Genomic DNA, 24,442 nt, shown 5'->3' with positions numbered 1-24,442 from the left:
ATATATATATATATATATATATATATATATATATATATATATATATATATATATATATATATATATATATATAAAAGCTAAAAAGTAATATTTGTTTTAATATATTTTATATTATTTATTATAGTTTAGTTTAATTTGTAATATTTGAAAATATGTTATTTTACTTTTCAGCTAATATTCATGCCACAACATTTAATGAAAATCAAACTCCACTTCATTTTGCTTCAAAATACAATTCAGTTAATTCAATAGTTAGATTACTTGAATTGGGTGCCAAGGTTGATGCTCAAGATTATAAAGAGAGGACACCTTTGTATCTTGCTGCTGAGACATGTAAGATTAAATTGTTTTTTGAAATTAAAAATTTATTAGAATATATTTGAATATATAGAATTTAAATGATAAAAATCGATCAAATTTGTCAAATGTTCATTTGAATTATAAACGAGCTAATTATAAACAAATTGACAAATATTTTTCACAAATTGAATGGGAAAAAGTTTTCAATGAGCATGATATTGAAATATCTTATCAAAGAATTTTGAATTGTTATACATCTGCATGTAATAAATATATACCAGTTATTAGCACAAGTCTGTATGAACAAAATTTAAAATGGCTACCTAATGAGGTCAAATCACTAATTAAGAGTAAAAATACTTTATGGAAGCTTAATAGAAATTTGAACCATAAATGCAACAGTTTAAGTTATTTAAAAAAGAAGTTGAAAAACAAACAAATTTTCAAAGAGGAAGTATGAAATACAATTAATAAAAAACTTTAGGTATAAGCCAAAACAATTCTACTCGTATGTTAAACATCAGCAATCAGTTCATGGTTATCTAGGAGACTAAATAATCAAGATGGTTAGTCATTAACTAACGGGTTTGATATTGTCAATCAATTAAATTATCAATTTAAGTCAGTATTTTTAGAACAAGAAAACAATGAAATACCAAATTTTCCTATTCGAACAGATAAAGGTTGTCCAATACCAACTTTTACTGTGTCAAACGTATACCAACAATTATTAAAACTAGATCCCTACAAGAGTATTGGAGTAGATAATATGCATGGATATGTATTAAAACAATGTGCATCCAGTTTTTCGAAACTGTTAAGTATTCTGTTTAATAAACAGTTTGTTTAGTAAACATTTTGTTGTCTATCAGTGCATTTTAGGGTTGCCAGATGTCCCGATTTTACGAAGGAGAACTAAGTAAAAAAAATATTTTTACATATTTGGCGCAGAATTCTCCTTCGTAAAATCGGGACATCTGGCAACCCTAGTGCATTTGTGAATGGAACAAGAGTCTTGTATGCATATTGAATGAGTTCAAAAAACTACAACTTCAAACACCTTTATTGACTTTTCTTAATTTAAATCAAAATCAATTTAAAAAAATTCTGAGAACAATTTATTCTAACTTATTAACATGATTTTCACTTAATATTTAGAATGTAACTTTTTTTTTATAATTAACTATAATTGCTACAACTATTATCATTAACTTCTTGTTTGTTTATTTTTTATTATTATTATTATTATTATTATTATTATTATTATTATCAAAGTATGACTTTTAAATGTTTACTTAGTTATGTTCTATGTGCGTATGCTTATTATTAATCATATTATATTTAAAAACTGGTGTCACTCCTTTGATCAGAATTCTGTTTAAGTGACACCATCCTTATCATTTCGTTATTATTAATAAATACTTGTAATTAATTTACTCATTATTATATTATTTTATATTATTAGCATTTTTATATATATATATATATATTTTTTTTAAGCAATTATTTTTACTTACTAAAATCAATAGAGTTATGAATTATTTTTTTTTGATTATTATTATTATATTTATTTTTATTATAAAATTATTACATGATTTAAAAAGGAAAATAAATATCTTGTTGTTGTTGTTGTTGTTGTTGTTGTTGTTGTTGTTGTTGTTGTTGTTGTTGTAATATATCGTTCAATCATTCTAAACTCCCTGATATTTGGAAAGCTTTAAATGTAACCCTGTTATTTAAGAAGGGTAGTAGAATGATTGCAGAAAATTATAGACCTGTATCTTTAACCTCTAATATATGTAAGGTCATGGAGTCCATTATAAAGGACTACATACTTAACTTTTTAGATGGTGAAAAGTTATTGAATCAGAATCAACATGGTTTTTTGAAACATAAATCATGTGTCACCAATTTAGTATAATCTATGGATTTAATAACATTATTTATCCGAAAAATCATTTGTGGATGTTATTTTTTTAGATTTCCCTAAGGCCTTCGACTCAGTACCACATCAGAGATTATTGTTAAAATTATCAGCTTATGTTATAAAAGGTAAATTATTGAAGTGGATTGCAGATTTTTTATATTCATGTAAACAATGAGTTCTTATGGGTGATTTTATATCAATTTGGGCAATGGTCTTGAGTGGTGTTTCACAAGGTTCTGTGGTCGGGCCAATTTTATTTATCATTTTCATTAATGATTTGAATGAAATCATCTCAAATGATTCAAAATTTTATGCTGATGATTCAAAGATAATAGCTGAAGTAAATAATTTGATACAATGTTTATCATTACAAGGCAATATTAATGTTTTAAAGTGGTGTAAAAGCTGGTTAATCAACTTAAACGTCAACAAATGTAAATTAATGCACATTGGCAAACAGAATTTAATGTACAATAATAGTATAAATAAAGAAGGTGGCACACAACTAGTCTTAGAATCGTTGAATGAAGAAATAGATTTAAAAATCACAACAAGATCAGATTTAAAATGGAAAACACAAGTGTTAAACACATGTAATAAAACATATTCCATAATTGGTGTGATAAAAAGAACATTTATCATAATTGATATGTTTGCGACCCTATTGTAACACGGCATTTTTTAAGATAAAACAATTTTTGAATACATCACTGCACATTAGCGGAAAAATGTAATATGTGTAATATGGTGTCCCTATATGACAGGAGATATAAAAAGGCTGGAAAGAATTCAACGCAAAGTAACAAAAGTTCCTTCAGAATTAAATAATTTATTGTACAAAGAATGCCTTAGATATTTAAATTTAACCAATTTGGATATAAGACGACAGCAAAAATTCAATGGTCAAATTTTCCAGTTATTGATAAACCTGGGATTCATACACGTAGGCAAGGGTATAAATTGAATATTGAACTATTAAAAAACTGTTGAGCAAGATTTAATTTTTTTACAAACAGAGCTGTGAAATTGTGGAATACCTTAAAAACAGAAGATACTAATGTAATATCATTAAACTCATTTAAGGCTATTTTATCATCCAGATATAATTACTAACATTTACATTTACAATGGTATTGTAGCCAGCAACATTAACAATTAAATGCTTGTTTGGTGTTTTATGGTTGTCCTACTTAAGAAACAGCTTTGTTTGTATGGTTATGTTTATAGTAATGGCTGCAATAACCTAGTGAGAGGTTCTGCAGGGGTACATTATCTCTGTTTCAGCATTGATATATTATTATAATATATATATATATATATATATATATATATATATATATATATATATATATATATATATATATATATATGTATATATATATATATATATATATATATATATATATATATATATATATATATATATATATATATATATATAATTATATATATATATATATATGCATATGTATATATATGTATAAACCAGGACGCGAAAAAAAAAGAAATTGTAAAGATATGTAAATTACTTGGTTGTTGATCTCTAAAACACCAACCTGAAGGGACCTTAAAATGCTTCAAAAAAGAGCCAAAAATGTATATTTCAAATTTTTGTATCTGTATATTCGGAATAACATGTAAGTGATTACATATTTTTCCGAAGAACTAGCAAAAAATTAACAAAGAATGCTTTACTCTCTGCTTATATTTACTAGTAAAATGCTCTATGGACACTCATTTATAGCCATGTATTACCAAAATAACCAGTCTGGACTCGGGAAATAAATATATATTTTGTATATTGTATATAATGTTAGTGGATTGTTATGAATCAAATGAATCAATCATATTTTTTGCTTAATCCAACTTGCTTTAGCAATTTTTTTTATCCAAAATAACATATTTTGGATAAAAATCATAAAGTTCCAGGCAGTTAAAATCATAGTTTGTTAACACTAATAGTAAGGATTCTACAGTGGATAGGTCTAATTGATATCATTTATCCACTGTGCAATCATTAGAGAGAAAATAGGTTCTACGTTGCCATTATGAGGTGGAATAAAAATCATAAACTGACATATTTTAAAAATTTCAGAATACTCTTTAATGTTATCGCAAAGTTTAAAAATGTCAATCATTTTTCATGTGTAAGCATTTTAAACTTTTTCCATTCTGTTGATTTTTCAATCACAACTTTATCTACAATACTCATTTGACTAAAGAGAAGTGAATCATTTAATTCAACTCCTCTATCCTGGAGAAACTTACAAGTAATTTTCACTTTGTCCCATGCAGGAACTTCCAAAAGTAACATCCATGAAAATACAGTTAGGCTTGAAATTGGCTCCTTCCACATATAAAGATAATTGTATGCAGTTGTCTAAAAATCGCCAATTTCACAATTAAAATTTGACATATTAACTTATGATATTTCATCTTTTAGTTATCTTAAGACATTTTTTACATTTATTGTTAATTTTTTATTTCGTCTTTCTTTAACAATCGTTAGCATCTCTTCCAATGTCGAATAAACTTCAACGCAACATATGTTGTTTCCTTCGATACTTTTAATTTCTTTTTTAAATACATGCAGTTGACTGTGAATAAAAAATAAGTAAGGTTTACTCAAAGGATCATTAAAAAAGTTTTGATGCATGCTGCCAAAATTTTATTTGCAATTATTGAATCTGAATGCATAACTTTTATTAACTTATTGTTACAATCTGTACTGCGAAATGAATAATGATGTTTGACTGTGTGATATGCGTTGGTCAATTCCGGTGCATATATCTTACATTTTTCATTGAAACAAGATTTAATAAAAAAAGAATCAATTTTTTTTGAACAACTTCTTGATATTTTGAAAATATGTTTTCATAATTTTAAATGGTCTTTAATATCAGCCCAACTACCATGTCCAATGCTTATAAATGACATATATACTGAGCATTCTACTTCTTCTTGGTTTTGGTCTTTTCTTATAACTTCCATTCTTTGGAGAAATCTTTGTTGTAAATGCATTTACGCTTTGGCATTTTAACTAAAAACTAGTTCAAAAAAAAAAATTTATAAGTAAAAAAAACACAAAATAAAAATAAATTCAAGTTTGATTTAAAATCAAGAAATATAAAGCCTTTTTGTAATGATCGACAGTTTAAAAATAAATGCACATTTAAAGTATAAAAAAAATTGCATATAAAATAGTTAAGTATGTATATAAAATTGCATATGAAATAACTAGGTACGTATATAAAGGTTTTTTTATTAAAAAATTTCTTCACTGGTTTTTCAAAGATTTTATTTATTTTTTTTCAAAAGCATAACTGTTTTAAAACCGGGACAATCAATGTAACGCATGTAGGTGCAGAACTGTACTTATCAATGATTGACTGCGGCCCATCACAGTATACGATGTGGTGTAAACTGGTAACCAAAACAGCGTCTGAAGTTGTTGGAAAGCTTGAAGAAATATTCTTCTTATTTGGCCTGCCAATTTGCCTTCTAATGGACAATGAATTTTGTTCACACACGTTAACAAGGTTTGCTAAAGAATGGTACGTTAATTTAGAATATCGAGCAGCCCATCAAGCTTAAAACAATGGTATAATTAAACGCATATACAGAACAATTAAAAGAACAGTTGCCCGCTCACGTTGTTTGATCGCTCTGTCAGTCTTGCTATACAATGAGACAATATCATCAAACTGTAGTGAAAGTCCATCGCAGCAATTTAAGCGAAAACCAACTTTTTTTATCCCAGGTGTCGATACACGTAAGAAAGCTGAAAAATATGAAGTAGACAACATATTCAAGGAGGGTGACAATGTTTGGGTAAAACCAGCTCAAGAAACAAAATGTGATCAGTCGTGGATACCAGGTATAGTATGGAAGCAAAATACCTTGTCGTTTGACGTTGAAACGCAAATAGGGTATTCCCACAACACATCTCACACTTGTGTCGCCGTATTCCAGACTCTCAGAATATAAATGACTCATTTAAAGATGGTCTTGATATACAAAATGATGAAGTTGAAAACGGTAAAGGAAGATATAACAAAGATGCCGTTCAAGTTTGAAATGATTCTCAAGAATGCAATGAACAAAAGATAACGCGCTCGGACAAATAATAAGAGCCCCACAACGATAGACTGAGTTAATTCACCAAGAGGGTATGTTCTATTAAAGTTGGTGAATTAAAATTATTATGTATATGTGGTAAAAGTCACGTAGATAAACGTGATGAAAGTCACGCATTCATTTATGATTATTATTTTAAGGACTATTGTAGTTTTATAATTGTCATGGGAATTATAACTTTGTATTTATATACAATTTTATGTATAAAATAGAACAGAGGTTGAAAAAATGCTCAGATGTTTTTAATATATATATAAACCAATGCAAGAATGCAACAATGATGGTATTTGTAGACAAAAGAAAGAAATGCAATCTTCCAACAATAGAAGAGTGGCTCAAGCTTGGCAAATAAAGCAGCTCTCATTACATTTACAGTGTGCTTTTAGACTTTGTCTTAGAGTAAGAGGGTTGTTATTCATCAATATAGGAATACCAATATTATTGCAATATTTTTTTGCAATGTTTTGTAGAGTTTTGAAAAATTGGATCCACTTATTTAGCTCTTTTTAAAAATTTAGCAACAATTGAAGAGAGTTCTGGAGAACACTTTTTTAAGACTATGATGGAAATCTTATCTGAAGCACAAATGTTAGAAGTGTTTAATTGAGAAATAACTTTAGCATTGAAAGCCAGAGAGATTTGGATGTTTAACAATGAGTTAATCTGTTTAATTGGCAGGAAGAGTATGACCATTAGATTCAAGAGTCAAATTAAAGTAAGATTTCTTTGTAAATAACTCTGCTTTATTCTGGTGAGAAGTAAAAAAAAACAGACCCATGAATTAGAGATTAAATGTTAGACTTACTTTAGTTAATAACATTGTTGAAGACTTACCAAAAGTCTATGGAATGTAACATCTGATATAAGATACAAGATTTAATAACATTGTTGAAGACTAACCTAAAGTCTATGTAATGTAACATCTGATATAAGATACAAGATTTAATAAACTGAGAATAACAGACCTTAACATCAGACAGGACCTTTTTTACATTGGCTTCTTGAAATAATAAAAGCACATTTGTTCTTAAGAGAGATGTTCTTGTAAAAAATATGAAAAAAAATGCTTAATAAAGCAACTGCTCAAGATGGTGAAAAATGTAGAGTAGAATGAGGCTCAACTTAAAATTGAAGAGTAGGAAGAAAAGCTTCTAAACTTTTAGTCCAGAAGGAATAAAAGCTTCCGAGATGCGCTTTATGCATACATACTATGGATATAAACATATATGTTTGTTATTTATTTAGATGCTGACATACAATATCCTTTCATATTTATATAAACTTTAGTATTTATATGGTGTAGTATTTACCAAAAGAGAAGAAGATGATGATGATGATGATGATGATGATGATGATGATGATGATGATGATGATGATGATGATGATGATGATGATGATGATGATGATGATGATGATGATGATGATGATGATGATGATGATGATGATGATGATGATGGTAATGATGATTATGATGATCATGTTGATCATATTGTTTATATATGTATATATATACAAAATGTAACATGAATTTTGAATTAAAAAAATATACTTTAGGATGTATAAATGTTTATGCAGCCCCGGTCACAAACCCGGCCCCAGCTCCAGCTATTTTATTAAATCTGGCCCTGGCTCCTGTCAATTATCAACCCCGGTCACTTACTAATTGACTGTCCTGATGACGTTTTTTGGGACGCTGGGATAGGGCACCTAAAACCAGAACAATCCTAGAAAACTGAGTTGTCTGGTCACACTATATATATATATATATATATATATATATATATATATATATATATATATATATATATATATATATATATATATATATTTATATATATATGTACCACATATATAAAACAAAATATGCTATCTGTTTTCTCTGTAACAGGGAATGAGTCCTTTGGAAAATTCCATTTCATTCAAAAAGATTTCAAAATCTGTATGATCTCTTTTACTATCTTTGTATCATATTTTATTCATTTGTAAATCTATATTACAAGCAATATATTCTTTCCCAAACAGTACTCCTTTATGTGTATCAATCATTTTTAATGCAGACCTGCAAGAGCTGGACTGCATTAAAATTTGCAAAAAATTTTTACAAGAGGGTGTAATTGACAAATTAGGTTATATAAAACTTTTCTCATGAAGAAATTATTAGCTGAACAGCTGCATGATTAGTGGCAACACAGTCTTTTTGAACTTTAGTCAGGAGTTTTTAAACTTTTGATAGTCAACTCTTTGATAGTTGCAATTATGGAAATGAAATACAAGAATAATGGAATACAAAAATGCAAGTTGATCAATTGAATATACAATATGAGTTTAATAATTGTGTGGAGTTCCACCTGACAACTGATCTATAGCTAAAACATGACAATGTTTTGGTTGTAAAATGAATTGAGTTTATATGTATTTCTTCTTGGGTTGTTGTATCAAACCCAAGAGTAAAATTTTAATACCTTTTGAAAATAACTCCATTCTTTTAAATGATATTTTATGTTAAAATCATAAAAAATTGATAACCATTAATAAATATAACTAAATTGATAACAAATTGTTTTTAATTTAATAAATGTACATTTAATATTTCTCCAATTAATAACCATTTGGCTTTAAAGTTACACAAAACTTAGGACTTAGAGTTCATGAAAACACTAGCTGAAATGCTTATGCTTAAAGTGAAGATTCATCAATTAAGCCCAAGAAAGATTAATTTAGCGCATTCTGGATTAAAATTTTTTCAAGGTGCAACAGCAACATAGTCTCAAACCAGAATTATTGAATAGATCTGCAGGCAATATTTTAACTAATAATTTTTATATTATATAAATTATAAATAATTATTATATATTATAAATAAATTTCATTTGATAATTTTTTAATGAAAGTTTATGAATATTTTTCTGGAAATTGAATATTTAAAACATTTAAATAAGTAGAATATTTTCTTAAATGTTAACAAAACTAGCTTTAAACTAAGTTTAAAAAGATTTTTTGCTAAAAATAGCAGCTCTAATGTTTACTCTGTAAAGAAAGTTCATGGTTACCTAAAGATTATGGTTACCTACAATTCATGGTTACCTACAATTCATGGTTACCTACAATTCATAGTTTCCTACAGTTCATGCTTATCTACAGTTTTTCTGCATATGGTTTAATTATAAAACTATAAGGTTCACACTAAAAGATTTAAAAATAAAACTTTAAGATTCACACTATAAGTTTCACACTATAAGATTTGCACTATAAGATTCACACTATAAGATTCACACTATAAGGTTCACACTATAAAGTTCACTATATATGCATCACACTACAAGATTTAAACTATAAGATTTACTCTATAAGATTCACATTATAAGGTTCACACTCTAAGATTCACACTGAAAAGTTCATGCTTTAAGGTTCACACTATAAGATTCACACTATACAATTCACATTATAAGATTCACACTATAAGATTCAAACTACAGTCGTCCCCCGGTTAACGAACTTAATTCGGAGTACGAACTAGTTCGTTATCCGAAAAGTTCGTTAACCGAAACGCGTTTTCCCATAGGCCGCCATTAAAAAATTTTTGCCGAAATAATGGGGGAAAAAATTCAAAAAATTGTCCAACTTGATAAATAAAATAGGCAAAGGTGAAATGATTGAAACCTGAGATTTATGCACTTTTAAAAATTGAAACAAATTGAAATTGTGCATGAAAATTGCTTGTCAAAGTTTTAGAAAAAACTAAAAATTGAACATGAACATTGCTTATCAAAAAATGAAAATTCAACAAGAAAATTGCTTGTCAAATTTTTACCAAAAAATTGAGAATTGAACTTGAAAAATGCTTGTCAAAATTTTACGAAAAAATTGAAAATTGAACATGAAAAATCCTTGTCAAATTTTTTACCAAAAAATTGAAAATTGAACTTGAAAGAAAATTCAACAAGAAAATTTCTTGTCAAATTTTTACAAAAAAAAAATGAAAACTCAGTCGGAGTCATCCGCCAAAAGTCAATTGCAGCAGCCCTCTTCTGAGCAGTGGTGCTGAGATGGTGCCAATGGTTGATTTATTCACACCAAACTCCTTAGCCAGGTCACTTTGCTTTTCACCTTTTTGCACTCTTTGAATGATTGTCTTTTTCTCTTCAAGAGTGAAAACTTTTCTGCTTTTTTTCGCAGGGTTCAACATTTTGAAAAATCGCAAAATCGAAAAAATCGCAAGTGGGAAAAAAACCTAGAAAAAAGCACAAAAATGCATGAAAAATATTAGTGAAACAAGAAAAGAAAAAAATGAAACAACAAAAGCACACCCAGCACAACCATTCACCTCCCAGGCTTCCATGACACTCACAAAACTGAGGGGGAAATGCTGGACGGCGCGCCCGACCTTCACGCGCGTGTGCACGCCATTTGGCGGTCCCGGTTCGTTAACCGAGTTCCGGTTCAATAACCGGGGGAGGATTTTGGGCAAACTTTCGGTTCGTTAACCGAAAGTTCGCTAACAGGGGGGTTCGTTAACCGGGGGACGACTGTATAAGGTTCACACTATAAGGTTCACAATATAAGATTCACACTTTAAGATTCACACTATACGATTCACACTATAAGATTCACACTATAAGGTTTACAATATAAGATTCACACTATGAGATTCACACTATAAGATTCATGGGAAAACTCATTTTTTCTAAGGGCGACTGAAATTTAAAAAAAATGCCTGTCAGTAGCCCGACAGGATGTCCAGACAGTTTATTTACAAAAGTGTGTTTGTTAATAAAACCATATTTTTATCTATGAAAATTTTATTCCTTGCGAATATTTAAAAGGAAAACTTTAAAAAACATTTAAAGTAGTATACACTTCATTTAATGATAATTACACTGCTATGCGTTATATAACTTTACTTAACTTAATAAAAAGAAGCTGAAACGCAATTTAAAATTTCAAAGTGCGACTACTGTTTTTTTAAACGTTGTTCTTCAATTTTGAAGCACCTTTCTTCTCAATTTAAAATGAGTTTTAAAGTAACATTTTCTTTCAATTATAAATGCTAAAACGAAATAGATAATGACTAAATGAAACAGGTATTGAATACAACAAAAATGGCAATCTTCATTGGTAAAGAGATAGTTATCTCTTTACCAATATCTCTTTGTAACTAAAATTACATGACAAATTTTTTAACAGGTTATAATGTTTCACTATTTTTTAATAATAATTTTTTTTTAATTAAACCGCTTCTTATTAGACATTTTAGTAGTCAGACGTTTTTTTCTTCAGTATTTTCACCCAAGAAAAAATGCCCAAAAAGAAAATATTATACTAGACTACTTTTTATCATAGCAGACGACTCAAACGAGCAATACAAACTATTTCAGTTGTCAGCAGGTGGACCTGAAAAAAATTGGAGAGTACACCACTGTATGTTAAATATAAATTTAAAATGCATATAATATAAAAGATTTATGAATGAAACAACTAGTTCAGGAGTTATATAAAAATAACAGATAAAACCTCTTTCATCTTGATTTTTTCATATTAAATAAATATGAATTAAATGTTAAAGCATTAGATTGTCTAAAAATCTTAATTGATATAAGACAAACTGTATTGATAAGTTAGGATAGAAAATGTAAAAATTGTAAACAAACCATAACAATGAAGTTTAAAGAAATATAACAAAAATAGTTGTAATCAAATAATTTTTAGCTGTTAAGGTGCTCTCAGAAGACCTATCACAGATCTTATCACGGAGCACAGCAAAGGAGCATTTAACAAGGAAGTTCTCCTTAACTAATGTAGCTTATTAGCCAAAAGCTTGCATATAGCCTTGAACCTCTTAGTTAGGGTTAGGATTAGCCAGATTTCTAACTACTGTGCCATGGCTGTTTAAATAAATATAAAAGGAACAAAGGAGATAATGTTGGGTATATTAGTATAACAATATTGAAAAAAAAAAGAATATGAGATAAAAGCAGCTGATAAATATTTATAAGTGCATAATAAATGAAGTAAAACTCAAGCAAACTGTAGAATCAACTACAATTAATAAATTGGTTCAAAAAATGTATGTGTGTATATACATACATTTTGAAATAGTATGCAAAAAAGACTTTTTTGGTTGAAAAAGTCCCTTATGATGACATTTTTGCTACCACAACTTTTAAATGAGTTTTTAATGTTTTCTATTTTTAATGTCACCTGAATGTCAAAACCATTAAACTATTGTGGAAGTACATAAAATTTAACATTTTAAAAATCACAAAATTAAACAAACTTTAATGGCTCATCTTTTATATTTCTTGAAAGAGTTTGTTTTTTATAAATATATATATATTTTTTAATTTTTAGTTTTATTTTCTTTTTTTAATTTTATGCTAAGTGTGCATAAGTTTACTGATATTTATAGATATAGGGGCAATAGAGTATTCATACATTGTCTGATATGAGTTTGAGATTAAATTGTTAAGTACATAAAGGTAGTTTATATTTCAATTTTTTTAGGTTGTGAAGAAGCATCACGTATTCTTTTAGAACATGGAGCACCAGCAGGAGTTTATGATGATTCAGGAATGTCATGCTTATCACACTTGGTTGCAAAAATGCCTAATGTAGCTGTCGAGGCTTTAGATCAATTTCAACATGTTGATAAGGCAAACAGAACAACTAAGTACTACTTAAGTTACTTAGAAACCAAAAAATGGAAAAATAGTAGAAAACTGCTTAAAAAAAGTGTAAGAGTGGTTTTGATCAGAGAACCTTTAGAGGTATGATTAAACAATATTAAGGTTTATTTATGATTAACATTTAGTGAGTTAGGCTCGGAATTAGGGTCGGCATTAGGCAATGCCAACCTAACAACCAATCTTAAAGTCTTTGAGGTTGGTAAAAAATTGCCGACCTCATTTCTGTTTTATGGTAAAACCTTTGTATCATATTTTTTTTTGCCAACCTGATGCCGACTCTATCAGATTCCACATTTTTCCTGATTCCGAGGATTGAGTAAATTATAAGTTTTGTTTAAATCAATTTTAAATTATTTTAAATTAAATTGTTTGAATTGTTAAGATGCTATATTAAAATTGTTACAGAATATATGAAGAACTTTAAAAGTGGGAAAAAGAGTTAGGCAACATTGTCTTTAGCAGCATTTTTTATATAGAGAAAGTAAAAGGTAAAGATAATTACTTCATGTGTTGCATTTCAGCAAGTGGTCAGTATGTGTCTCCAATATTGGTGTTCTGCATTAAAAAATAAGAGAAAAATAAATGAAGTATCTGTTATTTCAAAGTTCACCAACTGATAAAAAAGAAGCTGAGTAGTTAAATAAAACTAGATCCAGTTTTGTTATTAGTGCCATACTAGGCACATCAGGAACATAGACTTTAAAATTTGGACTTGATTATTCTTGAAAGAGAAAGTGTTATCAAGCTTTTTTTCATTCATTGCACACACAGGCCACAACCATTTGATATTTCATTTTAATATTTATGTAGCTACAGCTTATGATAGTTTATCATGATAGGAGATTCATTTTCAGAAAAGATGTGATAGATGTGTTGCTGAGAAATATATATGAAAATAATGTATTTGAAATGAACAAATAGCTATGAATGCATTTATAAAAACAGGCAAATTTAATTCTGATGCTTTTACAAAGATTTTATATATGCAGAAGTTACTAATTGTGAACTTCCAGTACCAGTGGCTGCATTCCAGTACCAGTGGCTGCATTATTGATCTCTAACAATGGTCATTTAAATTACAAGATAAGTTAACATCTATTATGTATTACAATTGTATTGTAATATAATGCAATTGTATTGTAATTATATTACACCACCAAACAATTTAATAAAGTTTGAGTGCACAAAGTTTTACAAAATTTTAAGTGACTGTAGTTTCTACAACTTCTCTTTGAGCTTTTGTGAGAATTTTTAAAAACTGGTAAATAAAAAGACATTGTTAAAAAAATCAACAACAACCTGTCTTTCTTTTATTTAAAGGTACTCACTTCCAGTTTACAAAAAAATGCCTTTTCTTTTAGAATTTTAAGAATTTTAAAATTAAATGAAAGTCATAAAAAAATTAGAAGATTGAGAAGATTGAAGCTGGAAGAAGTAAAAGCTGTTGATTGGAAGTAGTGTAAAAAGTTGTTGAAAAGACAAGAGATCATGGAAATATAACAAAACCAAGTGAGCTATCAAGCAAAAAAAAGAAAACACAAAAAATCATAGGCCTATATGTGAAAATATATGTGGGGATCATATTTTTTGTGCTTGGCGTGATGTTAACTATAGAGTATTGATCCAAGGAAAGCTGAAGAATAACTGCATTTTTTCTTTTGTTAATAATGGTTTCACAACAACTGTGCCAAGGAAAATGGAACTACTAATGCTGAAGATATTTATTAAATTTGGTGGTTGTGTTGAATGTATTGTAAATTATATATTATTAACTTTATGTGCTATTGCTAAACTTGTAGCTAACTTTGTTATTGGTGCTAATCAAAAACTAAAGCCATTTTTGAATTGCGTCACAAGTTTCAATATTAAAACAATTGGTTGCTGTATGGGCAACCTAATGTAATATTTATTTTGGTTATAGTTTATTTGTATTAATTGCTCTGTTAAAAAAAGTTTTCTTTTCAAATAGGATTAAAATGTCTGTTTATAGCTTCTAAGTTTAATTTTATGTAGTTTGCATTCATAATTTAGAAAATATCAGCCACATAACCTACAACTTCTCTTCTTGATTAGCAGTTCAACCTAAGCTGAAACTGTTAATCTGTTTAAACTCTTTAACCATTTTTATTCTGTCTTGTAATTAAATACACTGAGATTATTAAACATGAAAATTCAAACTTCACAAATGTTTTGCTCAATAATTCATACTGTTTAAATGTCAATCAGTAAAAGCTGTTTTACTACAGTCCAAATATCTAAACCAAAAGTCCAAAGTTCTTAAATAATGTAGTATAAATTATAAGGATGCAAATAAAAAAGTTAAAATGCAAATTTTAAAAATTCAAAACTGATTACAAATCTCTTCATTAATAATATATATCAGCATTCTAAATTTATTTTAGTTTAATTGTAAATGTATTTAATTTAAATGTAATATTTTGTATGTGTATTCTGTATTATATAGTTACATTACTTATAGTAAATAAAAAGTAATTACATAGTCTATTTAAAAATTAATTTTTAATCAAAATATTTTATACGTTTCATTATTATTTTAAATAATTAATTTTTAATTTTTGTTTTAAATAATATTTATAATAATTTTTATTAATTAACATTATATTATATTTATATATAAACATAAAAACAAATATATTATTTTTTAGGACATTGTAAAAAATCAAGATTCATCATTAATTATGCATCCAGTTATTCAACGGCTAGTTAAAAAAAAAACTCTTTTATATGGTCAACATAGTTTTATTTTTGTACTTTTGATCAATCTTTTGTTCACGACAATTTGGACAGCACTGACTTTTACACTTCCACATCATAAATTTGATATTTCAACTGATTTAAAAACTGCAGCTCCTGAAACTATTTTACCCAATATCACCGAGTCGGCTGATTTAACATTTACTAAATCATATGATTCAACCTTATCACTGCATTCAACCATATCACTGGATTCAACCAATACAACTGCTTCAACCATACAAAGCATTTCACAAGTTGAATTTTATACTCCTTATGATAAACAGAGCTGGAGATTTGTTTTAGAGTTCATTGGATTGCTACTAGCTATCTACTTTTTCATTCAGGTATATACATTTAAATAATTACGCTTATATAGTATATATATATATATATATATATATATATATATATATATATATATATATATATATATATATATATATATATATATATATATATATATATATATATATATATATATATATATATATATATATAAATACATACATACATACATACATACATACATACATACATAAATATGATTAATGCTCAAAGTGCTTCAGTCACAAAAGAAATGTTTTAATAAAGTTTACTTTGACCAGGCTCATCAAAATAATTTTTTTTTTTAATTAAGTTTTTGAAAAGATTTTTCTTATGTACTTTTACCATTAAATCTTAAATTTAAAATTACTTTTGTAAAAAACCATTAAAATAATTGTGGAAAAAAATAATATTTAATTATTTTTTTAAAAACGCAAACTTATTAACTAAAGGTTTATCAAAACTGTGTAGGCCACTACAGTTGAATAAACTACTTTAGTTGTGGTTACAACTCTAACTCAACTCTATAACTCCAAAACACAAACTTGACAAACAAGACTGCTGCACAGAGAAACATGTTTATTTAGTTTGGTTTAGGTGGTCTATTAATTATAAAGAATCTTTTTAAAGATTTTTCAGAATTTTTTCAACTTATGTAAACCGTATGGATTTTGGTCAGCAAAAAAAGTTAGCATATGCGTATCTATATGCTCTACAGTATATACATATCTATATACATATGCTATAGTATACACACACACACATATATATATATATAAATATATATATATATATATATATATATATATATATATATATATATATATATATATATATATATATATATATATATATATAAATATATATATATATATGTATATGTATATATATTATTATTATAAAATGAATCATTCCACTCCAAATATTATCCCTTCTATTCATCAATCCGACCAAACACTAACAGTAATTTTACTTCAGCTCTGTTACACACACCATCTGATAACTACTTAAAAAATAAATAATTCTACTCCAACTCTGTTACATACACCCATACACATCCCTTTATAATAGATAAGTAATAACACTTAAATTATAACTTAAGTTATATTTAAATATAAATACATGTTATTGTCAATGTTTTATTCTCACACTGTTAAAATACTAGAATAATGCTAATGAAGAGTAAAAAACACAAATTTTCATTATTACTAAATACTACATTACTTAATTTTGATAACCAGCTTCTAATGACTAATATTTTTTTGAATCTAAAAACTCATACTAAAAACACAAGTCACTATAAATATATGTACAGAAAAAATCATCCATGCTATACATACAGTTTGTTTAATTGACAAGAGGCTACCTGCAAACTGTTTTATAAAACGAATAATTCTGCTCCACTTCAGATACTCTTGGTAACATTACAGTCACATGACATATTCACAGTTAATCTTGTAACTTATACAAAATACAAAACTCCATATGATTTAAGTTTATTAGTTGTAAAATGTATATACAGACTGATAGTTGTAAAATATATATACAAGTTTTTTTGCTATATTGGTATAATTCTATTTAAATTTTCTAGATTATTGAGTTGTAATAGCATGTTATTTTTAAGATTCATGTTATTGGACTTCTAGTATTCATGTCTAGCTTACGTTACACCAATTTAAATGACTTATAACTATTTTTGTACTGATATCTCATACTATCAAGACAGGCTACTACAATAGACATGTACACTGCATTGACTATTTTTATTACATACAAAGCTATAAGAACTCAAAACTCCTCTGGTCCCAGTGCAAATTTAGAAGTCTGTGGCAATTGTCCTGATGGGATACTCTGAGAATAGTCCTTTTGGGATAACACAATGGGATACCTTAAAAAGATACCCTGGTGTAGTCCCAGAGTGGAACTTCTTTTGGGATACCAGTCTGGGGCAAAAGTTGGAGGTCTTCTTGTGTTCATACTGTACCATAAGGTGCGAATCCATACTGTACCCGAGATGTCTATGACACACTTATATCGATAATGTATGTGTATCACCCTAATAATACAGACCACATGATAACTACTTGTAAAACAAATAATTTTGCTCCATCACTGATACTGTCTATATATCACACTTACGCTGGACACTAATGACAAATAAGCAGAACAACACTTAATGACCCCTACTTATCTCGACTATTGTTTATTGTTATTGTTTATTTTTACAACATTTTACTTATCAGTTTTTTAATATTTTTCTACTTTGAGGCTCTTTATTTTCCACTGGGCATCTGTCCTTTTGTATTTTTATCTCACTCTGCTAAACTCTTTCTAACTTATTATTCATTTCTAAGGCGTTCACTGCTTGGTACAGCTTCATTAAAATGTATTGCATTTACAAAAAATATATTTATTTCTGATTTATTTGCATTTAAAAATAAGAAATACAAAATAGTGATACAGGTAATATCACATGTATATATATATGTATATATATATATATATATATATATATATATATATATATATATATATATATATATATATATATATATATATATATATATATATATATATGTATATATATGTATGTGTTATAGTGCATATATATTTGTATATACTGTGAAGCATATAGATATGCATATGCTAACTTTGAAAAAGATTGTAAGTTTTTTTAAATTGTTTTTAGGTTTTGTATCACTTTATTATTCTCTACTTGAATGTTTATTATATATATGTAAATTAAATGTTTGTTTTTTTGCAGTTTTGTGGTTTTAATCCGTATTTCTTTAGACAATTCGGTATTATTTTTATACTTATGTTCATTGAAAGATTTTAGAAGTTGATAGAATTTAGAATTGAAATCCTGATTTTTGTAAAGCCTCTTCATAAGGTGGAACGGGTTTTTTAATAATTTTATTCAACAACATGGTAGGTAGTAATAATTCAATTATGATTCCTTTTATTTTAGATATATGACCTTAATCAGAATAAGAATATTTTAGTTAATCATCTGTCATATTTATATCTCTCTGCTAAATTAAGTGATAATTAAAATTACCTTTATATTACCAAAAAGTCTATGCGGGATTATTTAAAAAAAATGTAACTACATAAAATGCAAATTAATTAGTGTTACATTTTATGTATTTTTATAACTTTCAGTAACTGAACAATAAATAACCAGGCGTTATAAGTACTTTATTGAAACATAATATATACTGAGTTTTATTATAAAAAAAGTTTTCTTAAAACTATAATTTTTTTAAGTGTTCAATTTTATATTTGAAAAACATGCGTGTTTTTCAAATATAAAATTGATAAAATCAAACAACAAAAATTATACTAAAGACATTTGCTTTATAAAGATATTAAAGGGTATTTACATTCATACAAAACATTTAAAAGCATAAATTTTTCAAAAGTATAAACAAGATTTTAAAATTTGTATTTATTTTATGAATTAAAATGATTTTCACGCTTTCAAAAAGTTTTTATAACTTTTTACTTGGAATTTTGATTTAAAAAAATAGACTTATATTAATCTTTTTTTAAGGGGAACTTTTCAATTGTTATAATTTTAAAATAAATTTAGAAGTGGTTTATCAACATTATTATGCAAATATTTTGACATCATAGAAAAGTTTTGTTATCAGAATTACAAATTAATGTTTAGGATCGTTTCAATTTCATGTTTACATAGCTATTAAATAATCCATGGTTGGCTACACAAGCAATTATTAAATTTTCAAGTAAATAGTTTCAAGGATGGAAGTTTTACTTGAAATTTTTTTTTCATTTGACAAGCAATATTTTTTTTGATACTCAAAAAATTATTGGGAAAAAAATTTTGTTTCAAATGAGCAATTCATCTTTCACACAACTTATAATTCTTTAGAGGATAATTCTTTTAATTAGATTGTAAATTCCTTTTTGACTGCCACAATTAATTTAACTTATGACGCAGTTTCTTTAACATATTAAGAGCTGTTAGCGATTTGTGGCATAATGATAAATGTTTTTTGCATATTTTTACTTTGTTTTGAAGGCAGATAATGGGTACTTTTTATTATGTAAAATACTAATATATTAGCACTTAAAGTTGAGCACTTTTTTGACGGAAAAACGCACATGCTGAAAACTTTTTAGTCCCTGTGTAATAAGATATATAAATAATGTATAATAAATCGGAATATTTCACTACATGGAGGTAATCCACTGCTATAGGGTGGTAGCCCTCCTTGGATTGGCGTATTTGCTAATTTTGTTTGTTGAACAAATATTGAAATCATGACGTTACAATAAAAAATTTGGCATCTAAATTTGAAATATTTAAAGATGATCAAATTAAAAGAGTCAAAGAATTAGAAGAAAAAGTGAAATTATTAGAACTTAAGACCACCGCTAAACCACCGCCTGAAAATTTAACATCTACTATAGTAAATTCATGGAGTAGTTTGCTTCAAATAAAACCAAAATCAAATATGCCTGATTTGTATGTTCATGAATCACCTTATGTAGAAAAGTAAAGAAAAAATTTGATAATTTTTAGTTTGGAATTGTCTAAAAAAGATAGTATTTCTGATGAAATAGTAGAAGGCCAAGAAAATGTTGATGCAATATTTCACAAAATTGGAATTGAAAAATCAAAAATTATTAAAATTCACAGGTTTAGGTCAAAAAATGATAAGACAGCACCAGTGCTAGTGGAATTAAAAACTTCAGATGATCGAATTGAAGTAATACGATCAGCCAAAAAACAAAGTATAGATAGACAGTTTAAAAATGTATTTATTAATCTTAACGCAACATGATCTTGTAAAAAAACTTCTTGTTCAAAGAAATAAATTCATAACAATCAACTAAATAAAGAAGACATCAGTGATTATAAATATGGGATTTGTGACAACAAAATTGTTAGAATATCAATTAAGCATGTATAGTAATTTTGAATCAATTAAAATTAGAAAGAAAAATGATGATTTTTCAACTAGGAAAGATATCAAAAAAGTTACAGCAACTAGTTGTTTAAAAGATTACTGTATAAAAAAACACATTAACAATCGTAGTCTTACAGTGTGGTCAACAAATGCAATGTCAGTAATCAACAAAATTGATGAAGTTAGGGCTCTAATTGCAACTTGCAAACCTGATGTGCTTTTCGTTTCTGAGACTTGGTTTAAATAAATATCAGATATAAATATAATAAATTACCATTTGTATAGGTGTGATCGAGAAAAAAAAAGAGGTGGCAGAGTTTGTGTTCATATTAAAAACTCAATAGATTCTTCTGAGGTTAATATTGACCAACTCAACTCTACAAATATAGAACAAGTATGGGTATCTTTGCATATTAGCAAAGAAAAAGTATTATTAGGGTGTATTTATAGACCTCCTAAATTGTCTGAAGAAACTAATAACACGATTATAGCTTCAATATACAGTGCCAAAAATGCATTAGACAAAGGATTGTTTTCAGGATTATTTATTTCAGGAGACTTCAACTTTGACAAGATTACTTGGAGTAATGAAAATGTACACTCTTTTGGTCATAATGAAAACCAATCTAATAAGTTTAGACAACTGCTTCTTCAAACAAATGGTACTGGTATGATCATTTCTATCTGAAAGACAACAAAGATTAGTCCTGGGTGACTAAACTTCATCATGGCAAAATGTTGTGAGAGTAGTTCAAGAATCGGTTTTAGGTCCATTATTATTTTTAATTTTTGTAAATGATTTACCAGAACAAGCAATTAATACTTCAAAATTGTATGCCGATGATAATAAACTTATTGCACCGGTTAATTCATTAATAGATCGTGATGTTATGCAAAATGATATTGTTAAGTTAGTAAAATGGGCATGCAAACAAGACATGGACTTCAATATTGAAAAATGTAAGATAATGCCCTTTGGTATACATAATCAAAACTTTGGTTATTACATGACTGATAATGATATTAGGATCAAATTATTAACAACAAATGTTGAAAGAGATTTAGGAGTTTTGATATCAGACAACTTACAGTGGACAATGCAAATCAGAGCAGCAGCTTCAAGAGCAAATAGTAAATTAGTTAATATTATTGCCTAAGCTTTTAATTATAAAACTTTTGACTCTTTCAAGAAGCTATATTATGCTTATGTGAGACCACATCTAGAATTTGCTGTTCAGGTATGGAATCCGTTCTTAAAGAATGGCATTGATATACTTGAAAATGTGCAAAGATGTACAACTAAGATGATATATGAAATTAAACACCTTTCATACAAAGAAAGGTTAATCAAACTGAGCTTAACAACACTAACCGAAAGAAGAAAACGTGGTGATTTAATTCAATTCTACAAATTTTTCCATCATATTGAAGATATCTCATGGCACAATCCGCCTAAATTTTGTGAATCGTTATTGTTGTCTAGACCAGCTGCTAATACAAGATGTAATCAGTTTAAACACAGTTTATACACTCAACAGGTCAAAAGTCAAATTCGAAAACATTTCTTCACAAACCAAATTGTAAAGACATGGAATATTTTGCCACAATCAACCATTGAAACATTAACGGTTAACAATTTCAAGAGCAAAATAGATAATTTATCTAGTATTATGTTGACTTTTAACTAAATTTCTAGAAACAACATAAATAACTTTTATTTGTTGTTTATATTATTAATTATAGAATTATTATTGTTAAAGGCTGTCACAGATTTAACATGGCGTTAAGTCTCAACAGCAATAATTATTATTATTATACTATTATTATTATTGCTTTAGATCAGACAGTAAAGAATTTAAATAAATTTTTATTTGTTGAACATTTTCAGAGTTTAGTAAAATTTATTTTTTCTAAAAGGCCCTTCTAGGATAAATGACTTTAGACCCATGTGGGATTCCCGCATAGCTTCTGGGGCCAGCACGCCACTGGCAGCAGATGGAGATAAATTGAATTCTAATCATCTAATCATCATAAAATTAATGAATGTCTCCATTCATTAATTTTTCAATTGAAATTTTACTTGAGCAAGTTGTGTGCATGAAAACATAGTTAACAAGAATCACTAAGTAATAAGCCTTTAGGAATTTATTGATGGATCATCAATAAATTTCTTACCAATTTTTGATTCTCTTAAAATCTTTGTATTGTGTGTGCTTCCAGACCATTTTTTAGCAAAATCAATAAACTTTCTGTTGTTATCATACACTGCTTGGACATTAACTAAATGATTTTGTTGTTATCACACACTGCACTTGGACATTAATTGAGCAATTTTGTCGTTATCTTACACTGCACAGTGGACCAGAGGTGAGCAAAACCCTTCAAAACCAACCTTTATATTGGAGTAATTTCTTTTTGTAAATGTAATCTAGAGACCCCCAACACTCTAAAAATGATATAATTTTTTCCCTATTGTGATTTTTGAGCTCAGTATATCAATATCAATTTTACTACAAAAATGGCATTATTTTTTTTTTAAATATTGGTGAAAATGTAAAAAATCATATAAAAAACTATATAAAAATGAAATACGAGGGCAACAAGACAATTTTACATTTTAATTTGTACTCCCCTCAATTTGAGTGTGGTTTAAACTTTATACGGTCATAATTTTTGAATGCTGAGAGATAATACTATGAAACTTAAAATTTATCAATGAATATAAGTCTAGTTGAGAATAGTACAAAAAAATGTGATCAACTTGTTGCACTCATAATTGGGGTGGGTGGTAGTGGTGGTGGTGGGTATTTGTATTTATGTATGCAAAAAGTTTTTATTTATGTAAAAAGAAGAGTTTAGTTTAGTAAAGAGTTTTTTTGATTGTGTTGAAAGTGAGAAAACTACAACATCTAGTACTTTCAGTTTTAATGTCATCAGTTTTAATAATATAGAAAATTGTACTTTAAATGTGTCAAATGTGTTTTGTTCATTTAAATAACGCCCATAAAATGGAAAAACAGTAATTTAATTAAAAATGAAAAATAGTCATTTCATATATCCTAGTGTTAATGTTTTAGGCTAAAACAACAGAGAGCACTACACAATGAAATTCTCCAGGCTTCAAACAAATTATGATCTTATAATGAAAATGATTTGCAGCTACGTTACTAAGGTGTCCAGAATAAGAAGGATTCAGGGAAAAGTCAGGCTCCAATCAACCTGAAGAAACATGTTAATAAAGTTCAACTTTATTGATTGTTATTGGTTTATATTCACAATTTGTTTATATCAAAGAAATTAAATACATAAAATAAATAAAAATCACAAAAATATCTTGACAATTCATGACCGCACCTACCTGTGCAATTATAACC

General features: G+C 27.2%; 1 protein-coding gene across 2 annotated transcripts in view; it reads left to right on the top strand.

The window, feature by feature from the left end:
* The window catches only part of LOC100201352 (uncharacterized), a 71,148-nt gene that overhangs the window by 30,549 nt on the left and 16,157 nt on the right, over positions 1-24,442 (top strand). For both annotated transcript variants that reach the window (XM_065807172.1, XM_065807171.1), the window contains exons 3-5: positions 172-333; positions 12,866-13,128; positions 15,714-16,148. In XM_065807172.1, the coding sequence (XP_065663244.1) occupies positions 172-333; positions 12,866-13,128; positions 15,714-16,148 (860 nt within the window). The remainder of the gene's footprint in view (positions 1-171; positions 334-12,865; positions 13,129-15,713; positions 16,149-24,442) is intronic.

Source organism: Hydra vulgaris, chromosome 10 (genome assembly GCF_038396675.1).
Source record: "Hydra vulgaris chromosome 10, alternate assembly HydraT2T_AEP".
NCBI classification, from domain to species: domain Eukaryota; kingdom Metazoa; phylum Cnidaria; class Hydrozoa; order Anthoathecata; family Hydridae; genus Hydra; species Hydra vulgaris.
The sequence above is the reverse complement of the archived record's forward strand: the minus strand, read 5'-3'. Positions and strand labels throughout refer to the sequence as shown.